Here is a 22,285-nt window from a genome sequence, read left to right as displayed (position 1 = left end):
CACTTTGGGTTGGGGGGGGGGGGGGCCTTTAAGAAGTCATATATGAGTTGGGCTGTCTTCCATGATCCCAATGGGTAGTCTATTGTGCTGCTTGTTGAGCCACTGAAATCAAGGCTTGCATTAACATCAAATTGCATTAACATCAAATTGTCCTGCATTAATACCTAATTTTGCTCCTTCCAACCAACCCCTAAAATCTTTGTTTACTTTAAAGATTTTATTTCTGCACAATAGGACAAACGCACAAAAATCCCTTATACAAGGACTTGTTGTGGGCATCTCAACTCTCTCTAATCATTATCAAACTCCCAATAACTCTCCTTGTTCATCAAGTGCTCTCCCTCACCATCAATCAGACATCCCTTGCGTTTTTGGGGTGGTAGGACTGTAGTAGCAGCTGCCAGCGACTGCCCAGCCAACCTATGCTCTTGCCCATCCAAGAGGAGGTCTGCCCAGCAGTTGCCAGCCCTTCTGGCATCATTGCCAGCTATTGGAGCTGCATTTTTTGCTGGTGCTGCTCCTGACAGCTACCTGCCTTTTGAAGGTTATTGCAATCACAGTCATTGCCCCTGCTGTCATGAACAGCTATGCGTTTTGCCCCGGCTGACCGCATTTTTCATTCTCAAGAGAACAGCCAGCCGTTGCCATCTTTGTCATTGAATGAGTGTGGAGTTTTGCATTTTCAGCCAGTAGAACTTGCATTTTGCTGTTCGGACCCCTCCTGCACAGAGGCCTGCTTTTTCGTTCTCTCCACAATGCATATTTCTCCCATAAGAATTGTTGCCCTTGATCTGCTAAAATACTAGTCATCTCAAGCAACTCCATCATCACTGGCTTCCTTGCTCACCCTTCATCCCCGGTCCTAGAGACACGGAGGCCCAAGGCCATTGTATCACCATTCGATTCCATTGTTGATTCTTCACTTTTCTGTGTTTCTGATTTTTTCTCACTAGTGTTTGCCATACACTCGTCTGCACCACTCCATTGTAGATGAGGAGTGGTACAGACGAGTGTATGGCAAACACTCCATTGTAGATGAGGAGATGGTGCTGCAATCCTAGCTCTAGTACCTGTGGATTCTGTTGTCTGTTTATTGTCCTTGCATTGATGTCTCCCCACGAAAGAACTTTCGCGAATCTCAGATACTGCACGATCTCGTTAGAGAGAGCACTGTATGGAAATGTAGTGCTTGCTACCTCCTCCTTTTGAGACACCTTTGCACCATCTATGTCCATGGCGTCCTTGGAGTTATTAGGTGGGAAGTATCAATGCCTCTGCTCATGACACAGATCCTTGGCTGGAGCTCTCTCCTGAATGAAATGGTAACCCTGATTGAGCGTCTAGCTCTACTTTGCTGTTGGTGTGCTCCCTCTACCAAAACTGATCATACTGCTGCCCAATCCAAATGCATATCTACTGGTTGACCTCCTGTCATAGGCACAACCAGCCCAATCAGCATCAATAAACCCTGTCATGTCAAGGGATTTTTCATATGCATAAAACAACCCATAATCTGTAGTACCCTTTACATATCTCATGATCCTCCTGACTGCATCTAAATGTGGTTTGCAAGGCTTTTGCATGAACTGACTAATCAACCCCACTGCATAACATAAGTCAAGATGGGTAATAGGATAATAGTCAAGTATATCAAGCTACCCACCATCTATCGATACATGGTCACATTCTCTATGTCATTCCCAACATCAATCTGCAACTTGAAATTTTGATCAAGAGGTGTCTCCATAGGTTTGTATTTAGTCATACCATACTTCTGTAACATGTCATGAGCATACTACTTGTGTAGCAGCCATATACCTTGAGGCGTAGAGACTACCTCAATCCCAAGAAAATACTTCAGCTCACCAAGGTCTTTGACTCTGAATACAGCCTGTAAACATGATTTAATTCCAGCAATGTCCTCTTCATCATCTCTAGTGATGATAAGATCATCTACATAAACTACTAGAAACACACAGCCATGATCTGTCTTTTTCATGAACAGAATGTGATCTACATCATTCAATCTAAATCCATGTTGCTGTAAAGGCTCGTCAGTTGTTGATGAGACAGTGTCAGATGCCATTGGGATTAAGGGGGATTTGGATACTATTTATACCAAAAGTGGGGAGGGGGCTATTGATAGGTCGAAGGAAGTGGTAGGCAAAAGACACCAAGGGGGGCATGGTTCTTGATAGTCACAGAAAGCTCATGGGGACAAGGCCGAGGGGTCATAGGTCTATGAAGAGACCACTAAGGGTGCAAGTACAAACATAGGGATAGTTGAGGGTACAGTTGATAACCTACATGGTGATACTAGAGGAGTTGCCAAGGCAAATGCGGATTCGGATAGAAACTGTCCTTCAATGACTCTCTCAAAATCTTCCCTTTCCATTTTCAAATCTTTCTTTCCAAGGACTCTAAACCACATCAACATTGCAAGTGGGGATCATAGCCTGTAAGTCAATCACAAATATGGATGGCCGTAAACATGTATACCATCTCCATATTGATTCGAAAGATGAGTATGAACCATTCGCAAGAGAAACCTAATGTCTATTAACACACCAAGTGCACTAGAGATAATGAGATCATAGGGTGAAAAGAATATCGAATGCTAGGTTATATGTTGAGATATTTGCAATCACACCTAATGTAGCCTCTTTGTATGAGGCAGTTTAGGCTGAAGACATGTAGGCTGCAGGAATCCCATATGCACAGAAAGGGAGATTGCTACCCATCCAACAATTATAAAGCATTATACTTGACTACCACTTTTTCATATATGATGAATGAAATATCATAATGCTTTTCCATTTCAGTTAGTGTCTTGGTCATTGTTAATCTCATACTCAAGATTGTGTTTATGAGTCCAAGTTTTCATCTTGGAATCTAATTCACTTGAGTAACAATTGGTCTCTTCAGCTTATGTCATCATGAACATTCACTTTATGTTCCATCCGCCATAGCCATGCTCTAAATCTTGCATCTTTTGACATGGTATTAGAGCTCAGCTGAGCAATGCACTGCCTCTCCAGTCTCTTTTCACCTGTGATCATCTTTGCCCAACTCAGGCCGTGGGATATCTCTCACCTTCTCTATACTGTACGACTCCTTGAACATGGGATTGGCACCAAAATTTGTTGGCCCTAGTATATCATATTTCACATTATCTATAGTCTTCCCATCTTTGATGACCTCAACCACATATTTTTCATCTACGCATTAACCATAGGCAATCCCAACGTACAAGCACATTGAAATAGGATTGTAATCTGTAGGTAAAATAACCATGATGGATAATTATGCCAACTTACTAATCACACTGTAGTGTCCAATCATCCATGCCTTTGCCACCACAAGTACTTCAACATTGCATCCTTCTTTTACACAAAACGCACTCTTATGCAAAATTGCACTAAAGTAAAGGGGATGGTATTGATGTTGACACTACTCAAGCATGAAGCTACCCATGATATGTGCCACTTCTAGTGACTCTGCACATGCAATACAAATGCTAAACACATGGATGGGGTCTTATGTTTGTATACAATATGTGGCTTGGGGAAGAGGGTAAACCTCTTCCCCTTCTTTACGTTAATGATCATCTAGTTGACAAAGTCCATGTGGACTTGCCCTTCCTTGAAAGAGGCCTCTAGCATATCATACCATGACTGTCAAGTGAAAGAAATAAAGAGGATTAAGCTTACAAAAACAAAACATCATAGGAACCAAGCAGCAATAAGTACCAAAACTTCAAATCATAATACCATTACCAACCATTGTAGCAATGATATCCAACTTACCAAATGTACCAAAGAGCACTAAATGTCCACCAAAAGATATCATTAATAGCTATAAGTAGCACCAAAGGAAATCTTTGTGGTAAAAATAGCACGAGGAAGTACCAATTAATACCAAAGGTACCAAAAAACTACAGGAAAACACTTAGTACCAAAGGAAGCAAAAGGTTTAAAATGTACCAAATTCAATAGCTTGCTTCATATATCATAGAGCTTTAAGTGTATCGAGTATAAGAACCACCAAAACATACCTAAAAGAGACTAAGGCAGTACCAATTAGCTTTTTAGTAATGAAAATAGCCAGAGAGTACCTAAAATCCCTAGACGGTATTGAAACAGTTTCAAAAGTAACAAATGTATAAAAAATACAAAGTGCTACAGCCATGTATCACCTCCTTCACCCATCAAGGATTGAGATCATATTCGGATTCTTTATTTTGGGAAATCTGTATGTAAGAAGAAAGGGAGTTTTCCCCTTCTCAAAGTGAAGCAATTCAGTCCTCGAAAGTGTAAAAAGTACAAAGCTGTTCTATTTTTGCATAATGTCATCCACGTTTAAGGAAATCTGGTCCATAATGTTGTGGTGCATTGCTACAGGTCTTTATTACTTATGGGAGCAAGTCAAAAGGGGAGCTGTTATTGTCATATGGGTTTGTTTCACAAGATACTGCTGAAACTGACTCTGTAGATTTGCAAGTTGCTTTGAAGTTGGATGATGAAATGTTTACAGCAAAACTGAAGGCTTTGACGGAGCATGGGCTTTCTTCGTATCCTGATGTGGTCATAAAGGTTTAATTAGCTTGCCATGTATTTTTATGATCTAATACCGATTATTCTTTTCTTTGAGATGCAAACAGAGTTGTTTATTCTTTGATAGAGAACATAAGATTAAGACTCTGCAGTTAACTATTTACATGTAAGCTGTTTCCAAGGAATGAAATACACACTGTGCTTTGTGCTTTTTTCCCTCTTTACAAATAATGACTCTTGTAGGTAAAATCAAGAATGTATGGCTTGAAAATGTAACAGGAAATGTTTTCCTTCTTTGTTGTACACAGCCTAGAATTATAACGATCAGAGATATCAAATTTAGTAAGGAAGCTATGATTCTTGAGTTTCACCTAACATGATGTCCTTTTTTGGGCAAAATCAATGGTAGTTAATCATGCTACTTATGAGGAATAATGAAGTATAAATGCTCAACAGTCTAATGAGAGCTAAATCAAATGAATACAAGGCCTCTCAGGGCAATCTAGCAGGGAGTGCTGAAAGAAGCCAAGGTGGTGGTTTGTTTGGGGGGGAGGGGCAAGGGAAGGGGGGGGAAGGTGGGGGGGGGGGTAATGGATGATGAAATCTTTGCCGAGGTGGAATATATAGAAAGGCTCCTCCTCTGAAGGCCAACTCACAACAAGCCCTTCAAATGTGCTCGTGAGGCTCCCAATAACCTCCCATGCCTCCAAGTGCTTCGTTGAGAGCTCTAGTACTTGCTCATTGGGGAGAGTATCCAATCCCTTTGGATAGGAATGGACCTCAATGAGAAAGATCATATGTCTCATAGAGTCCGTGGCATCCTTGGCTGGCTCACTGACCGCCTTGGTGTCTACGTGACAGATGATTGTGTAGGAAGCTCTCCTCAGTAGCTGTGCTGTCTCACATGACCACAAACAATGCTTTGGGGCTCTACATTCTGCCATAGGCATGGCATACCCCATCCTATTGCATGGGGACTAATCAGCTACCTATTACTAGACTCCCATGGGCCACCAGCCACGAGATCCTCATCAATTGCCAGCTATCTCATATGTATCTCCAAAACAAGTGTCGAAAGGGCATCATGATGCTCTGATCTGACCAATGTATGATGCAGATCAGGGACCCAATCCATGCCATCTTGCATTTCAGTATGTCTAGTGATCCATCCCGATTAAGCAAAGTTATTTATTGGCGTATGGGAAACTGAAGGAGGAGGACAGCTCCGGTCCATTATATCCTGGTTCAACTCATCCAACCTCCCACATCTAGAATGGCCACTCATGGACATGTGAAAAAGCAAGATACTGGTCTAGCTTCCACAGCTTCTACTGCCACCCAATGACATGGATCCTTCCTCAAGGGGGTTCGGGAAAAGCTAGATCTTGTTGCCACCTATCCAAGGTTACATGTTGAAGGTGTCTAGGAGCTAGGCGTGCTGATGACCAACCTACTGCTTCCATGGGGAGTCTTTGAGGTGAGAATTGGGCTCCCAAAGGACACCCAACTATTCCCCTGCTGTTGCTTGCCACTTGCTGAAGAACCTCGAACGTCTTTATCCCAGTAGATGACCCTCTAGGCTCCAAGCTCTAAGGGATTTGGGTAGGGCCAGCCTACGAGGCTCTAATGGAGTGGGTAGGGCCAAGGTGACAGGCTTCCCACTGAATTGGCATGCACTTACCAAGCTGCAAGCCCTATCTATCCTTGACTTGTCCTTTCCAAATGATAGGTTTTCTTTCAATCTCCTCTTGACAACTTGGGGGTGTGCAAGAAAGGAGGGTGGGTGGTTGGTGCTCTAATGAAAATCCACCTCAAAGAGGGCTTCAGTCCCCCTAAGGATGTGATTGAGATTTGGAGAAGACATCTTGAAGAAGCCTCAAGGTGGGCCCATGTGGTATAAGGCCTTGGACTACCAACTTGCCCAGCAGGGCCTGAATGTGGCACTCTAAGCCAATGGTTCTCCAGCTTCCCTCTGACCTGTCTCTGATAATGGCCTTCCAAGCCACTTTAGGTCAAGAATTCTTGGACTTGTCAGAGCTGAATCACAGGAGGTTTTGAACCAAGTAGTGTAACTGAATTATTTATGCTAGCAAGAAGCACCAGTAGGAAGTGATATGCGAGGCTCTACCTGCTAGTGCTCCAATATGTTAGGTTCCGTCAGATGGAGTCAATCACTGTATGAACTCCTGGGCAAGCCCCTCTTGAAACACAAAGTATCCGTCTGCTTGACCTCTACACATCCATCCAAAGCCCAAGTAAACTCCCTAATGGTGATCGAGTCAAGATCAGCAAGACTTATGCGAGCTGATGTTTGTGCATGCTGCTGTGGGAAACACAAGGTCTATGAAAGAAAAAAGGAAAAAAGGTGGAAGAGAGCTGACATGCAGGTGCAGGCTAAAATTTTGGGGCTGAGAATTGAAGGCAGTCACAAGGGACAAGAGTAGATTAGTAGGAGGGGAGCTCGTGGAGCAAAGGAAGAGCTGGAATAGGGAGAGATGACAATGGCGACGTCGAGGGCAATAGCAGTTGAACTTCTATTTAGATTAATGAGGTTTCATGTGAGGAAAATTTGAAAACGTGATAAAGAGGAGAGCTTAGAAAAAGCTGAAGAAGGGGGAGATGCCAATAAGCTCTGGTGATGGCCAATAAGCTCTATTGATGGATAGGCCAGCAGTAAGTCACCCCATTTGTATAAAGTAAATACCACCTTTTGCCCCTGAGGATGCCCAATGTAAGCAGTGCTTGTGGCATAGCTATAGATGCAGACTTGATCTCTTGTCAATATGAGATGTGTTGATACTATAAATATGCAAGTTAGCATGCTGTAGACAAGCTGGACTGAGGATTTTGCACAAGGCAAGAGCCTGTGGGTGAGTTCATTTTCTTCTGTCCCTTGCACCATTGGGAGCAATCCAGCTACCGGACTGTGATAAGTTTTTAACGTCTTGGTCAGGTCCAAGTACCATTGAAAATCATTTGAACAAGTACTGATAATTTGTTTATACATTTGGCCATGTGGCATAGCTATAGATGCAGACTCGCTCTCTTGTCAATATGAGGTGTGTTGATACTATAAATATGAGCTGTGTTGATACTATAAATATGCAAGTTAGCATGCTGTAGACAAGCTGGACTGAGGCTTTTGCACAAGGCAAGAGCCTGTGGGTGAGTTCATTTACTTGTGTCTCTTGCACCATTGGTAGCAATCCAGCTGCCAGACTGTGATAAGTTTTAAACACCTTGGTCAGGTCCAAGTACCATTGAAAATCATTTGAACTAGTACTGATAAGTTTTTTATACATTTGGCTATGTGGCATAGCTATAGATGCAGACTTTCTCTCCTGTCAATATGAGGTGTGTTGATATTATAAATATTCAAGTTAGCACGCTGTAGACAAGCTGGACTGAGGCTTTTGCACAAGGAATAAGCCTGTGGGTGAGTTCATTTACTTGTGTCCCTTGCACCATTGGTAGCAATCCAACTGCCAGACTGTGATAAGGTTTTAACACCTTGGTCAGGTCCAAGTACCATTGAAAATCATTTGAACCAGTACTGATAAATTTTTTATACATTTGGCAAGGTCCAAGTACCATTGACAACCAGTTGGAACAGAACCAATTATCACCTAGCATTTTCCCTTGGTTCTTTTGAGTTGTTACCATCAGCAGTGGATATTTGATCCAACTGACTGACTATCTGAACATGAGTAATAGCTTTTGAGGATTGGAGTATGTAGAAGACATGAAGTACACACATCCACCATTCTTTGTACAAACACAAAGAAGTGCATGTTATGGTACATTAAATGCTTTGTGACACCAAAGTGGATGTGCAAGTGTCACAGCTGCATTCTGCAGTTGATTCAGCAGATGCTTGTTGCCCAGAATTTGCTAGCCAGCAGGCTTTCATGATGCATGTAAGCTCTGTTCTTGCTGCATTGATGATTCTTTGCAAGATGCTTGCTCATGGTTTTTAGACTATGTTAAAACATGTAGACTCCTCTTTGTCAAGAAAGTTCATCATGGTAACGTTTTCATTATAACTATTGACAAGGAAGAAAAAGAAAATATTGTTTAGTTTATACTTCTGTTAATCAGGGTAATTCATCAAAATGAAGCTTTTAAATTCTGGAAATGGTTTGAACAAATTCCATTTTTGAGTCATTTGGAACCTTAATATACAAAGAACCTGCAGGTATCCTATAACACTTGATGGTTTACCCGAACAACTTGTTGCATTTGCACGCCTTGCGGTCTGTCCTCCATCAATGTCATCCCAATTTTCTCAGGTGAATATGGCTCGTTGGTTCATGCACATGAGATAGTCATTTTTCTCTTAGTAAACCAGTGCTTTTATAGTTTAGATAAAACACCAATGACGCTGCAAGCTGCCTGCTCAAGAAGTCTGGAATACTAAACCGTCCTTGTTTTTTTAATTCTCTCTTCCAGTACTCTAATAACTGTGGATCTTAAATGCATGTACAGCTAGCTGCATCAGCAGCTTCAAAGGAGACTTCTGCTTACATTGGCCCAGAAACAACCAGATGCGATGTTCCTTTGGATGTTGACATTCAAGCTCATGGACTGATACTTTATACTGTCGAAGTTGCTCTTTCAAAACTTGCTGGGTTCTTGAAGGTAAAGCCAGTGTGTTTTCAGTACAAAGTAATGTACATTGTAAGGATCATGTGTGCATGGACAAAACTCCTTCTGTTTGATTGTATGTGCACACTTGTGTCAGCTGTAATATGGTTAAGTTTGTCTTCCTTCCAACTTCAATTTAATATCAAGTCAGCATTTCCTCATCTGTCATGATATTTCTTTCAAAGAAAAGTAATTCCATTAACAATACCTCAGAGAGAATCCACCTGAGGCAAAATACAAAGTACAAAGAACTCTGTCAAGAGTAGCTAAGTATGCCATAAGTACAGTGGTTGTGTCAACAATCGATTTGGGGGGCTATAATGCCAGACCATTTGAGGGCTTATCTGAAAAATGATGCTGGTGTCCCAAGTTTGCAAGAAGGCATCTCTCCTCATCATCCACTCAAAGCCACCTGCAGCCTCTCTCATCTCCCCTGAAGAGTACGGATTATCTCTTTCCAAATCCTCAAAAGCTCTCTTTGGCAGAGACATTGTGGAGATCTTTAGCATCGCTGCACTTTGCAATCCCTGACTGTGTCCCTGGGTCTACTATGGCTGTGAGTCAGCTTGAGTGGGGATCCTGCTCAGACATTGACCAATGATGAGAAAAGAGTGGTTCCCATATCCACAGTGTGGTAGTTTAAGCATAAGAAGGCCACATGGCATAGCCTTGCCTCCTTTGATAAGCTGTGTCACCATTCATCTAACATGTAGGTGGTTGGATCCATGTTGATTTACCTCCTCTCATAGTCAGCCACTACTTGATCCTTTGTCTAGAACATGTTGTAAACTCTGTCTAATCCAACTCCTCTCATTGAAGGTGACCATTCCCCACTATCGTGAAAGTGAATATTGTCTTTTTGCCGGTTGCAATGACCCCAAGGAGGATGTCTCCTATGGATAAGAGACTAGTTGATATCTAAGAAGTGGTTGTATCTATCCTCCACTCAAAAGGTACTTCATTTGTCGTAGCATCTATAATATCTCTAGCACTAGTTGAGGCCTTGCAGTCTGTTGAAGAAGGAGATGGCAGCTATCAGCTCAACAAACAGTGTAGACAGTAAAGAGAGTGAGAGTGTCGACAGTGTTCGACACACGATTCAATTCACTAGTGTGTAAGTGAAAGTACAAAGTGCAACCCTCAGATCTTAGGGTTGTCTAAGTGCCTTAAGGTGCATTCACACTTGAAAGTGTGTAAAGTGCGGTAAGTGACCGAATTGTGTAACATAAACACACAAATAGAGAATAATGTGATTGGGGGGAAAAACCTCTTACAAAGAGTAAGAGGTGCCCGAGTGTCATCATACGGATCATCAAGACTCCTCTGAGCGTAGGCATGAGTTAAACCCAACATAGTCTTTGCCACCTTGACTGCTATAAGGTCTTGAAGTTGACATCATCCTTATCTAAATAAACTACTATATCATATGCAAACTCCATATCAAGGAGCTCCTTAAGCTTAGGGATGGGCAATGTGATGCCTTCAATACTAGTGGAGCTCTCTAATCAAGAAAGAGCTCATGGTCTTTGCTACAAATAGAAACAAGAAGAGGGCTAGTAAGCAACCTTGTTTCATTGATACCCACCTTTGCAAGGATCTTATAGGGAGTTCCAAGCAAAGTGATGGGCCTCCATTATATGATCTCCAATTTGTCCCCATTGTTAAGAAGAGTGCTAGGGTTTGCACTGAGGACACACAGAGTGTACGACCACGATAGAAACACAAAGATACAGACAGAGACATAGAGGGCAAAACTCAAACCCTAAACGCAAAAACTCAAAACTCAAACACAAACAGAAGAAGGGAGAGAGAGAACACAACTCTTAAGTGAATGAATGCTGCAAATGAATGTAAGAGTGTACAGTGTGCTCAAGGGCAGAGCAATGTCAGAGTGTGACGTCCACCGAAGACGGATCCCAAGTCTGTGACCACCAGTCGGAGTATAGGAGTGCTGAATAGTGAATGGCAGCAGGCTGGTCACCAAAATGCAGCAGTCTTGAGGCTGGAAATTGGTAAACGCAGTAGTGTACCACCGATCGGGGACTGGAAACTGTGCAGTCTTCTGTAAACAGCCGGCTGAAACAGTGTCTGAGAGTGTCAGGGCTTGCAATGCTGAAAACGCAGGCTGGCTGACCCTGGAGATGATGGACAGCAGGCTGAACAGCAGTCTGGGACAGTTTGGAGCAGTCGCCAGCAGCTGAGAGCTGTCACCTACAGCAATGGACAGGCTGAAGATGATGTGGCTGCAGTCTATGATGGTTGGACAGCAGATGGAGGCAGGCTGTAGGCTGGAAACTGGGCGCGAACAGCAGCATAGGGTGTGTGGGCTGGTGTAACCTGCAAACAAGGATAATTGCTGAATGGGGGCAGCCTGTCTATTTATAGATGTGGAAGGGTGCCCCAAAAATTACGGTTTCCACTAAACTTTCTCGAACCACTCCCTGTTTTAGGGTTTCCACTAAACTCTCTCTTTAGGGTTTTACTGTAAAAGAGCATTTTTAGTGTGTTTTGAGGCTGTTTAAGAGGCTAATCAGCAAGTAATGCATATTTTAGCTCAACACCCACTACCCTTGGGTATGATAGGAATCAATCCCTCCAATAGTCTCTCTTGCATATTGCCTATTGCCATAATCTCCTAGAAGGCTCTGATGAGGCTTGTACTAACAATATTCCAATAGCTCAAAAAGACTTGTTCAGTCCATTCATCATCTCCCAGGCACTTGCTTGAGGGCAAGGCCATAAGTGTCTTCTTTAGCTCCTCTGTAAAGAAGAAAGGGCCATCAAATACTTGCTCATCTTGTTGATGATCACCATCTTGGTGTTGTACCACAATATCTTTGTGTTCCTCTCATAGCTAGGAGGTCTAGTCATGGATCCTAGCAAAGCTGTGTAAGTCTTTGTGACCACCTGCCTGCCTCTAGGGGGCTCTATGCAAAGATCCATCAACTGTCATTGTTTTGTGTGTACCTTGTCTAGAGCCTTTTGGGTGTGTGATGCAAAAGAAACCTCTATCAACTTTGTTGCTTGATTGAGTCCAGTAGGAATCCCTCATATGGATCTTGTACTTTGATCTTGCTTCCTTCATGGCATCAATATTTGCTCCAGCAATATGTATCCCGACAACTACCCATACACAATGTAGAGTTCTCTCCTCCTTACTTTGTAGTATAAAGAGCAGGGTTGTCTCCGTTTGTAGTACGGACTGATCCATACGGTATGGTATGGTACGTATCCGTACGATTTAGTACGAAAAAATAGGCACTTTTTGGCCACTCTCCTTTAAGTCTACAACTTTCTTTTTTTCTTTCCCCTTTCTTTTTTTTTTCCTTCTTTCTTTCTTATTTCTTCCCCAAGCCTCTCTCTCTCTCAAGCTTCTCACACCATCTTTTTCTCTCAAGCTTCTCCTCTCTCTCTTCCTCTCAAACTTCTCTCTCTCTCTCTCTTTCTCCAGCATCTTCTTGTCTCTAGTTGCAGTAGTGCCACGTACGAAAGATTTCATACTATACCATACTTTAGGTACCGTATCTTACGTATTAGTACCATAAGGCACCAACTTAATGGATACATCTTTCCCATTCAAACTGCACTTTGGGACGAGCTAAATGCTCCTTATATTAATATGACTCTCCCATGAGATTAGGTTATTTGAGATTCAAACAATTTCTCTCAACCTTCTCTCTTTTAAGCCCACACTTCTCTTATTTTTATGATCATGCATGTATGATTTATCCACTCCCATCTATGTAGTTATAAGTTTTAGATAGTAGTAGCGCATGTTGCGCATGCAGCATTAGGTTTTGGCATGTTACCCTCAAGTACTCATCTTATATACTCTAATAGCATTGCTATTCAGACTTGAAATATCTATTCTATTATCTTTAGTCCAAAATAATCAAGTTATTTTTTTATCGTACTAATATCGTACCGTACCTTATAAAATCTTAAGGTACCATTTAGTACCGTATTTTATCGTACCGTACCGTAGCGTACCTTTCGTACCTAACAACTATGATAAAGAGTAATGCTTGGATGGTGCTCTTCCTCTTTGGAAGGCGGTACCTCATGGCCTCCTCCTTGAAGGAGCTGATCTCTTGCATGTTCTCATCTAAGTCTAGCTATGCGGCCAGTTGAGGAAGGCCTAAATATCAAACCTGTGCAACCAGCACTCTACAGATTGTCATCAGCATGAAACAGGTGCTTTGGAATTGTGACACTAGGATGAGGTCTTATATCTCTCTATAAGAGGGCTAGCTGAACCAGTGAATGGTTTGAGAGAGTTGTTAAATTAATTGATGGAATGCCAAAAATGGTAGTTGCTAGAGGCCATAAGTATGAAGAAAGCTGTCAAGGATATAAGTTATTCAAAGCATAAAATTTACAAGCTCGCAAAAATAGCAGCTGCCATAACTAGTGATTGGTAAAGTAGATAGTGACCCTCTGTAGTTGGAAATGGAAAGGAGAGATCAAGGTAGGGCCTAAAAAAATGTGAAGTATTTTTTGGAGATATTTAAGACCTGGACATGGCTACAAGTGAGAAGTTTCTAATCACATGCGAAACCAGGAGTAGACAAACTCCCACCATCACGACGAGACGCTGCCCTCCCATCTCAACTGAACGGTCGATCCGTGCCACTCCTTCCTTTCCCCCTCCTGCGCCAGCCCCCCCTGTCCTGCGCTAGACCTCCTCTCCCCCGCCCTGCGCCCTTTTGCTAGTCCTTTTCCCCTCCCTCCCCCCCCACCCCCCCCTCGACCTCCAGTTGCTTCCTCCCCTCTGCAACAACTTCCCTCCACGGTAGCACAATAGCGTGATAGGTAGGTTCCCAGCAGGTACGCGCAATGGAAACCTCTGGTCAGACACCGGTGCATTCTGCAAGTGACCCCCAGCCAAACACCTTGTGCATCATTCTCTTTGAGGAAGAGCTCTTAGCCGTCCATGCCACAGAGCTGGAGTTGAAAGAAACAACGATCTTTGGTCAGGTTATTGGACATTCCCCATGGAGGTCCCAGCTGTAGGATTGGTTCCGCTCCACGCTACGCATTGGCACAGCACAAATCGTGGAGGCAGTCCTCATGGGCCGAGGGATCTTCATGGTTCGACTCACCTTTGCGGACGCAACTCGTGAGTTAGTGGAGAGCTCGCCCTATGCCTCCACGAAGGGGGTCATTTACATGGTTTCTTGGTATAGCGGCCTCATTGTGGAGTCATTTGCGCTCCACAACAAATTTCTTAAACATCTAGTCACTTTACTTTTCCTCGAACTGGTGGTAGAGTACCGCCAGTTAGTGGAGGACTTTGGACGACTCTTCGGCAAAGTTCTCCCTGCCTCCCTCGCGGATGCAATAACAGTTGTAGGTGTCCCAATGGTACGAGTGGCCGTGAAAGACATGAAGAGAATACCAAAGTTCTTGGAGATTGAGATAGGTCACTCCTTTAGGCAGCAGGTCATTGTGACTGGGCAACCAGAGCAATGCCTGTCCTGCCACGACTTTGGGCATTAGACAGCAAATTGAATGCGTTTCGGAGCCAAGGCGGCTCCGCAGACTGGCCCACAGGTGGACGCTGATGGCTTCACATGGGTCCAGAGACGACTGAGAGGGAGACGACAGGGGGGGCCGCAGCCAGCTCCTCAGACGTAGCCTTGACAGCAAGGAGTAGGAGGGCAAGTGACACCCTCTTGATAGAGCACTCCGCAGCCCCCCCTGCCCACTCCACCCGGTAGGACCGTAGTTCCCCACAGCCACCACCCGCGCCACAGCCCTCCCCTTACAGGGCCACCAGCTCCCCCCACACTTGCCACGTATCTCCAACCATCCCAACATCTCTCGATCCTCTTCCCCCCCACCACTCCCCTTGCCAAGCACCCCCCCTTATCTGCACCCGTTTCAAGTGATCCCCCCCAGACCCATCTTTGCTTCTCCCACAAGAGGTGATGAGCCACACACGCCCACATCCTCCTCGCACCAGCAAATTTCCCCCTTCCACACAGCTACCAGCTCATCTGTCCCTGTTGGTCGCCACACTTTCCTGAGTCATACACAGTTGTTGCCATAGGAGTTCTTCCGCATTGCCCCATGGTCCTACCTAAGAGTTACGGAGCGCGGAGAGTTCCCACTACCTCTAGAGGTGGGGATCTTTGTGGTTCGTAAGTCAAGGAGGGGCAAGGTCCATCTACTAGCACCACTGGATGGACCAAACTACGCTTTTTCCTTCAGTCCTCTCACTTAGGGGGTTGGACGACGACACATGTAGAGGAGTTGAAGAGTCAGGTGGTGGACCACATCTCCCAGTGGATGAGAGAAGTATGGGAGAAGGACTAGCACTGTTTGCACAGTAGTGGCCTGGTTGCATGATGGACATTAACTGGTGGGCTGGTGCCGAGGTACCACTCTTGAGCATTATCTTTTGAGCCCCCCTACAGTGGAGACCTCTGAGAGATGTGATCGAGTGGTCCCTGGCACATGTGGCCCGCTTCTACCAGTGTACAGAGTCATGCCTCTCAGCATGGCTGATAGATGCAGTGATAGTACCACTTGGAGCATCTATCACCCCTATGATCCGGCCGAGGGCTACCATGGCGGACTGGAGTTTGCCGTCCACACCTTTGGCAAAGCATACTTGCATGCCCCATAGTTTTTTCTTCTCATCAGTAGCTTCCACACTGAACAAATGCTTGTTCGGTCAGTTGTAGGTTTCCCCACGAGCCTACACCTTGCATCTTGGAATGTGAACAGTCTCCACTACAGTGGGGCACGTGGTTCCAGGAAGTTGATTGTTCGACAGGAGCTGCAGCTTGCCCTTGCGAGACTGATCGACATCTTACTCCTACAGGAGCACAAGCTCACTCCCACCCAGGCCCAGGAGGTAGGGAAGGTGCTCTCGAGCAGCTCGCACACCTACTGGGAGCACGCCATAGGTGCCCATGGTAGGAGTGGAGGCGTGTGTACCTCTATTGGCCCAAGTCTCACCGCTTGTGTATGAGACCACGGGACGATAGTGGCAGGAAGGATTCTATGGATCAGATTGGATATTGGGGACTCGTGCCTTGGAGTCCTCAATGTCTATGTCCCTACGGAGGTTAGGACACGCAGCAGGTTGTAGGTGGAGATCGCAGAGGGACACCTAGAAGTGGATTCTTGGATCGTTGGAGGAGACTTCAACAACCTGGAGGCTCTGGAGGACCAGCAAGGCAGAGGCAAAAACTACCAGGGTATGGCCGGGGAGGATCAGGATGCCTGGAGAGACCCTACCTTCCACAGGAGGGAGAGGTCGCTGGACTTCTCTTGGGGATACAGGCGGCTAGGTGGAGCCTTGTTGGAGCGGTTGGACAGGTTCTATGTGAGAGAGTGGGAAGGCTCTCGTGGAGGCCAGATTGGGTAGTTGGCAGGCACCACGTTGTCCGATCATTGCCCGGTTCTTTGACACCAGATTCCCCAGTATTTGCCCTAGACACACGATCCTATCAGATCCCGGACTTGATCTATAGGAGGGAGGAGGTGACGAGATAGATAGATCAGATTTGGACCAGGGAGTGGGGCAGAAGGGACCGGATCGTAGAGGAGGTTGCAGAGGTCATAGCCAAGTCGAGCAGAATCTGCCAAGAGGTAGCCATACTCCAGGCCGCAGAGCTGGGAGGAGAAGAGAGCACTTCGGAGGGACTTTGCAGCCACGCAAAGATTATTAAAGGAGGCACCAAGGGATCCCACCCTCCAAGCATAGGAGGTGTGTGCGTGAGCAGCCATTGCTGGCCTAGAGGACAGGTGCTCTAAGTTCTCTTTTCGCACCTCAGCGGCTTTCTAGGCGCAGAAGTGAGACACAATGTGCAGGGAGTTTTTCCAGGTACACCAGCCTCGCACCTCAGGAGAGCAGATACGCAGCCTTCGAGATCAGTATGGGAGGACTCGTTCTAGCCCAGATGAGGTGATGGAGATTGCCGCCGACTACTATAATCATCTCTTCCAGCAAGAGACAGCCTCAGCTAGAGGACTGCGATGTAGACAGCAGGTCCGGGATCACATCCCGTCCCTCGTCTCAGAGGAGATGGGATACTCCCTCCTAGCCCCCTTCACAGAGAAGGAACTCGAGGAGGCTTTCCATACACACGATGGGCAGAAATGCCCGGGAGAGGATGCCTCTCTAAGGCTTTCTTCACTACCTACTGGGAAGTGGTGAAGGACCCCCTACTGATGGCCTTTCAGGAGATTTTCACTTGAGGACAGATGCGAGGGAGTCTTTCAGTAGGCCTTATCAATCTTCTCCCCAAAGGGGGAGACCGGTTGGAGCTTTCCCAATGGAGACGGATCACCTTATTGTCAGTGGCCTATAAGACACTGGCAAAGATGATAGGTAGGCGTCTACGCCCCGTGCTTCTAGACATCATCCATGACACACAGACAGGCTTTGTCCAGGATAGGAGCATTCTGGACAACGTATCCACCTTCTTTGAGGCGACAAAGTGGGCTCAGCACAGTGGATAGAGGTTGGCCGTACTACTCTTGGATTTCGAGAAAGCCTATGACAGGGTGGATTGGGACTTCCTTGCGGGCACCATGGCGAGGTTGGGTTTCCCCCAAGCTTGGATTCACGGGGTCTCAACACTTTACAGATCGGCTACCAGCAGGGTTCTCATAGGTGGTAGGCGTGGGGAGGAGTTCCGGCTAGAGAGATCGGTTTGGTAGGGTTACCCCCTTGCCCGTACCTGTTCTTACTCTTTGCAAAGGTGATGTCCCACTTTCTCAGGTCACGTGTGAGTAGGTTACGTGGCCTCCGACTTCCAGTGAGAGAGGAGACGGAGTTGTTAGACTCAGAGTATGCAGATGACACAACACTTTACATTAAGGATGATAAGTTGATGCTGGAGAGAGTGAGGCTGGCTCTAGAGGTGTTCTGTTTTGCAGCGGGAGTGAAAATCAATTGACGAAAGTCGGTTGGTTTTCTCACAAACTCGGGCTCTAGCATGGAGTGGGGCGTCCACTTGGGATTTTGATGGGTAAGCAGAGGGCAGACTGTCTGGTATTCCAGGTGGGACTCAACATCACTCCCGCCCAGCAATTTTTTCCAATCCTCGATTCTATTTGGAGGAAGTTGAGCTATTGGAGCATGGCTCATCTCTCACTAGCCGGCCGAGCCCTAGTGGTTAATCAGGTCCTTCTAGCAATGGCTTGGTACATCGCCTCATGTTGGTGCTTCTCCTCAGCATGCGTAGTGTAGTTTCGCCGCCTAGTTCGGAACTTGCTTTGGTCCGGGTCAGATGGCTTTAGGGATTCCAGGGCCAAGGTAGCGTGGGCGACTATCATACGACATCGGTCAGAGGGAGGGCTCGGGATCATAGACCCGGAGTATCAGAGTATGGCCCTCTTGGGCAAGCTAGTTGTCTGCGGCCTCACACCGGGAGGGTAGACCTAGAAGGTCCTATTGTAGGAGGGTCTTTAGGGTTGTAGACCAAAGCTTGGTGGGGAGTGGAGGCCATCCCTGAGATGGATCTTCACGATAGCACAGATCACCTTTCCTACGCAGCTTGCTCCGCGTGTGGCAGGGCCTTCGTAAGGCCCTAATCCAGACCCCCCCCAGGCTGCAAGGAGGACTAGTTCGTCAACCGCGGTGATCTGGAATCCCCAGGTCAGGTATTGGGAAGGGGCACAGATTGGTGAACGCCCCCACATCTAGTGTTGGTTGGGAGGCTGGCCGGTCGGCTTGACCATCAGGACATAGCGGGAGGTGTATAGGAGGGTGGACGAGGAGGTGTTGCAGCAAGTATTAGGCTGCCAGGGAGGGGTGGAGTTGAGAAGAAGGGAGATAGACACAGCACAGGAGTGGCTTGCTCCCTCGATACGAGAGCCGATAGAGCCCAGGGAGGACAGGCCGCCAGGTTTTCACCAACAAGCATCCCCCTACAGGTTGCAGATAGAGTGGGCGACGCTCCACCTGGGACCTCCTTCACCGTACAAGAGGGGGGGCGTCTAGCTCTTGACAGAGGACAACAGGATGAGGGGATGGCTATCCTTTCATGGAAGAGGATCAGGGTGATTGGCCTTCAGGGGAAGACATGGCGTCTGGACTCTTTTGTCTTTTGGCAGGAGCTCAGGGAGTGGCCCCTCTGGATCTGGGAGAGCAGGCCACTTGACGAGCTGAAGTGGGATCCGGGAGAGTGGCTATGGCCGGCCAATGTGGTGGCCAAGAAGCCACTGCAGTTCATGGAGTATACAGCCAGGATTGGCAGGCACGTACTGATGCAGGAGGATATGGATTGGGCGTTGTCACGTAGCAGGCATTGGGCGGAGCACAATATCATTGAGCCTTTCTGATGGACCTTCTGGCGCCGCCTATGGGATAGTTGAAGGCCGAGGAGGGTATCCTATTTCTTATGGCTGGTGGCACATGGAGTCTTGGCAATGGGAAGTTGGCTTGCCCAGATGTAGAAGGAGGGAGGTTGTAAGTAATGCACATAGCAGCCTCTGGAAACCAAAAAGCATTGCCTCTGGTCGTGTGAGGCGGCGCAGCTTGTGTGGAGAGATGCATGCCGCATCCTTCGCCATATAGCACCGAGCCTCGTAGTATCTCGTGGGGATACATCCGAGGTTGGGTGCAGGACACCTTCTGTGCACCTTCTGTATGAGGCCGGAATGTAGGACACAATATTCATTTTCGAGGCAGGGTCATGCGCAGTGGTCGTTTTAGAGGCTCGACCTATCTGCCAGGTGCTGGAGCCCACAGCAGACCGCTCTGAGGTATGGGAGATCATAGGGAGTTTTACTGGTTGGCATATCTAGAAGGCGCGGTGTCAGGAGGTTTTCGGTGGAGAGAGACTTTTAGTACAGGCAACCTTAGCAGAGCTTTGGACCTCCATCATCTACTCCCTCTGCGGCCGATGGGATCAGGTATAGGGCGAGTCCAGGGCTTGTCAAGAGCTTCGATGTCATTTCATGCGCACGTGGGGCAAATAGGACTTGTTTTTCGTGATGAAGGCAGGCAGCCCCAGATGGCGATACACCCCCCCTCCTTGGCTTCTTGCCCCCCTCCCTACCCAAACCGCCTTGAGAGGCTTGTATACATGATGTATTTGTGACTTTCATAAGCTCCAGCTAGTCTGTTGAGCATGAGCACTCCATTGTAATCAGTTTTTTTTTTTTTTTGAGAAATATAATCAGCCACATTTTATTTGCAAAAAAAAAAAAAAGACCTGGACATGTCCCTAAATTGTATCTCCATTAATTTTTGCACATTTGAGACAAGTTTACTATATTTTAAAGTCTAGTATACAATTGTCGTAGGATCCAAAGAATAATCACTGTAAAATCCAAGCACTAAGTTCAGATTGTGCAAAGTGTAAGAACCTAAGGATAAAACTAGAATGTCTAGCACACATGTGCATGCACAAAATGTCCTACAACTTGTAATAGGAAAACTCAATGGATGCATCTGCAAGTAAGCCACGAAGGCCTAGTTTAAAGACTGGGCAAAGAAGTGGACAAGAGGACCATGGGTGCCCACAAAAAAAAACCCTCTAGAACGAGCTACCTCCTCCATCAAAACAAGTGACAGGCAGGTTAGAGCTCCTAGAGTCCTCGTATGACTCAAAATGAGGCTCACAGGCAAGAGATGACAAAGCATGGCAATCATGACTGCTAACACTGCCTCTCAGATCCTAGATGTGGCAGAAGGTCAAGGAAGAAAGGGATCCTAGGATGGGAAGAGGAATGTCAATGTAGATGAAATCCGTCGATGAAGATTGCCGATGAAGAAGCTCCTCACAATCTAGGGAAATCCCTTGTGAAGCACCAGAGGAGAGAGAATCCACAGCTGCATCACCGAGATTGTCCCCCTCTAAAAGGGATGGAGGAAACAAGGGAATCATGGGAGGGGAGGATGGGGGATGTGAAGGAACCTGTGGAATAGATGGTGCACAAGTGGGATTGTGTGTAGAAATAGAAAATTGTCTCGAATGACCCTCCATTAGAGAAGGGGAATGGAGCTTGTAAAGCCAGCTCTCTAGCCAACCTGTTGTGATAACAACCCTTGTAGAAGAATCCTCAATACCAATGGCTTGCTCGGTGAAGATAACCTATGTACCAAGCCTAATATGGCCATAAATTGAGAGGAGTGTAAAGCCCAAGTTTGGAACATAAAGGGACTGTGAAAGGGAGCTTAAAGTACGATTGGGAAACAAAGGAAAAGTGCCAACACCACAAATAGGCACTGATACAATATCACCAACAGTGAGTGAACTTATTGAAGGGCATAGATCTTGCAACAAATCACCTCGTGGAGTCATATGACTAGAAGCTTCTCTATTAACTAGCCATGGCCTCTTTGAAGATGAGGGAATCATTGAAGATGGCTCCTCCAACTCAACGCTATGAAGGAATACGGACTCATGGGTAACAGCTGGAGTAGAGGTAGAAGGCTTGGATGTTTTAGCTTCATCCTTCGCTCCTAGATGAAGGTGAGGATACTTCTTCCAATACTTATCCTTTGGATGTATACCCTTTCCACAGTATGGGCACAAGACATATGACCAGCAAGGATTCCCCCTCTTTACATACGTAAAGAGTAGACTTTGATGAGCTGTTAATGAATCCTTGGCTAAGTAAAAAAGTATCAATTTTTGCATACCAAGCTCAGGGAGCTCGCTTCAAACCATACAAAGCCTTTTTTAGCTTGCATACCAAATGTTTGGATCCCTCAACTGCAAAACCAATGGGCTGCTGTACATACACTTCTTCTTGAAGTTCCCTATGTAAAAATGCAGTCTTAATATCAAGTTGGTGCACAGTCCCAACCATGATGGGCAGCCAAAGCAACCATAGACCGAATGGTAGTCATACAGGATGTACGAGCAAATGTCTCCTCATAGTCAATGCCTTCTTTTGTGCATAGCCTCTAGCCACAAACCTGGCTTTTTACTTGTCAATGGATCCATTTGCATTCCTTTTCAGTTTATAGACCTACTTTGTACCAATGGCTTTCTTTTCAATAGGGAATGCCACTTAATCCCATGTTTGATTCTTTATGATAGAATCAAATTTAGCTTGCATTGCTGCCATCTAATTGTGCATTCTCAAAACATTTAGGCTCCTCATCATCAAGTGTA

General features: G+C 45.8%; 1 protein-coding gene across 5 annotated transcripts in view; it reads left to right on the top strand.

Annotated features, from left to right (window-relative positions):
- LOC148013566 (Rubisco methyltransferase family protein) overlaps nt 1-22,285 on the top strand; it is a 170,257-nt gene that overhangs the window by 132,748 nt on the left and 15,224 nt on the right. For 2 of the 5 annotated variants that reach the window (XM_087667659.1, XM_087667660.1), the window contains exons 8-10: nt 4,401-4,570; nt 8,740-8,842; nt 9,039-9,191. In XM_087667659.1, the coding sequence (XP_087523785.1) occupies nt 4,401-4,570; nt 8,740-8,842; nt 9,039-9,191 (426 nt within the window). The remainder of the gene's footprint in view (nt 1-4,400; nt 4,571-8,739; nt 8,843-9,038; nt 9,192-22,285) is intronic. The other 3 variants (XM_087667661.1, XM_087667663.1, XM_087667662.1) reach the window with 3 other exon arrangements.

The sequence above is a fragment of the Lygodium microphyllum genome, chromosome 26 (assembly GCF_053477565.2).
Source record: "Lygodium microphyllum isolate KBCC chromosome 26, Lygodium_microphyllum_v1.1.10, whole genome shotgun sequence".
Classification (NCBI taxonomy): domain Eukaryota; kingdom Viridiplantae; phylum Streptophyta; class Polypodiopsida; order Schizaeales; family Lygodiaceae; genus Lygodium; species Lygodium microphyllum.
Note: the sequence above shows the minus strand (reverse complement) of the source record. Positions and strands in the feature narration are given on the sequence as shown.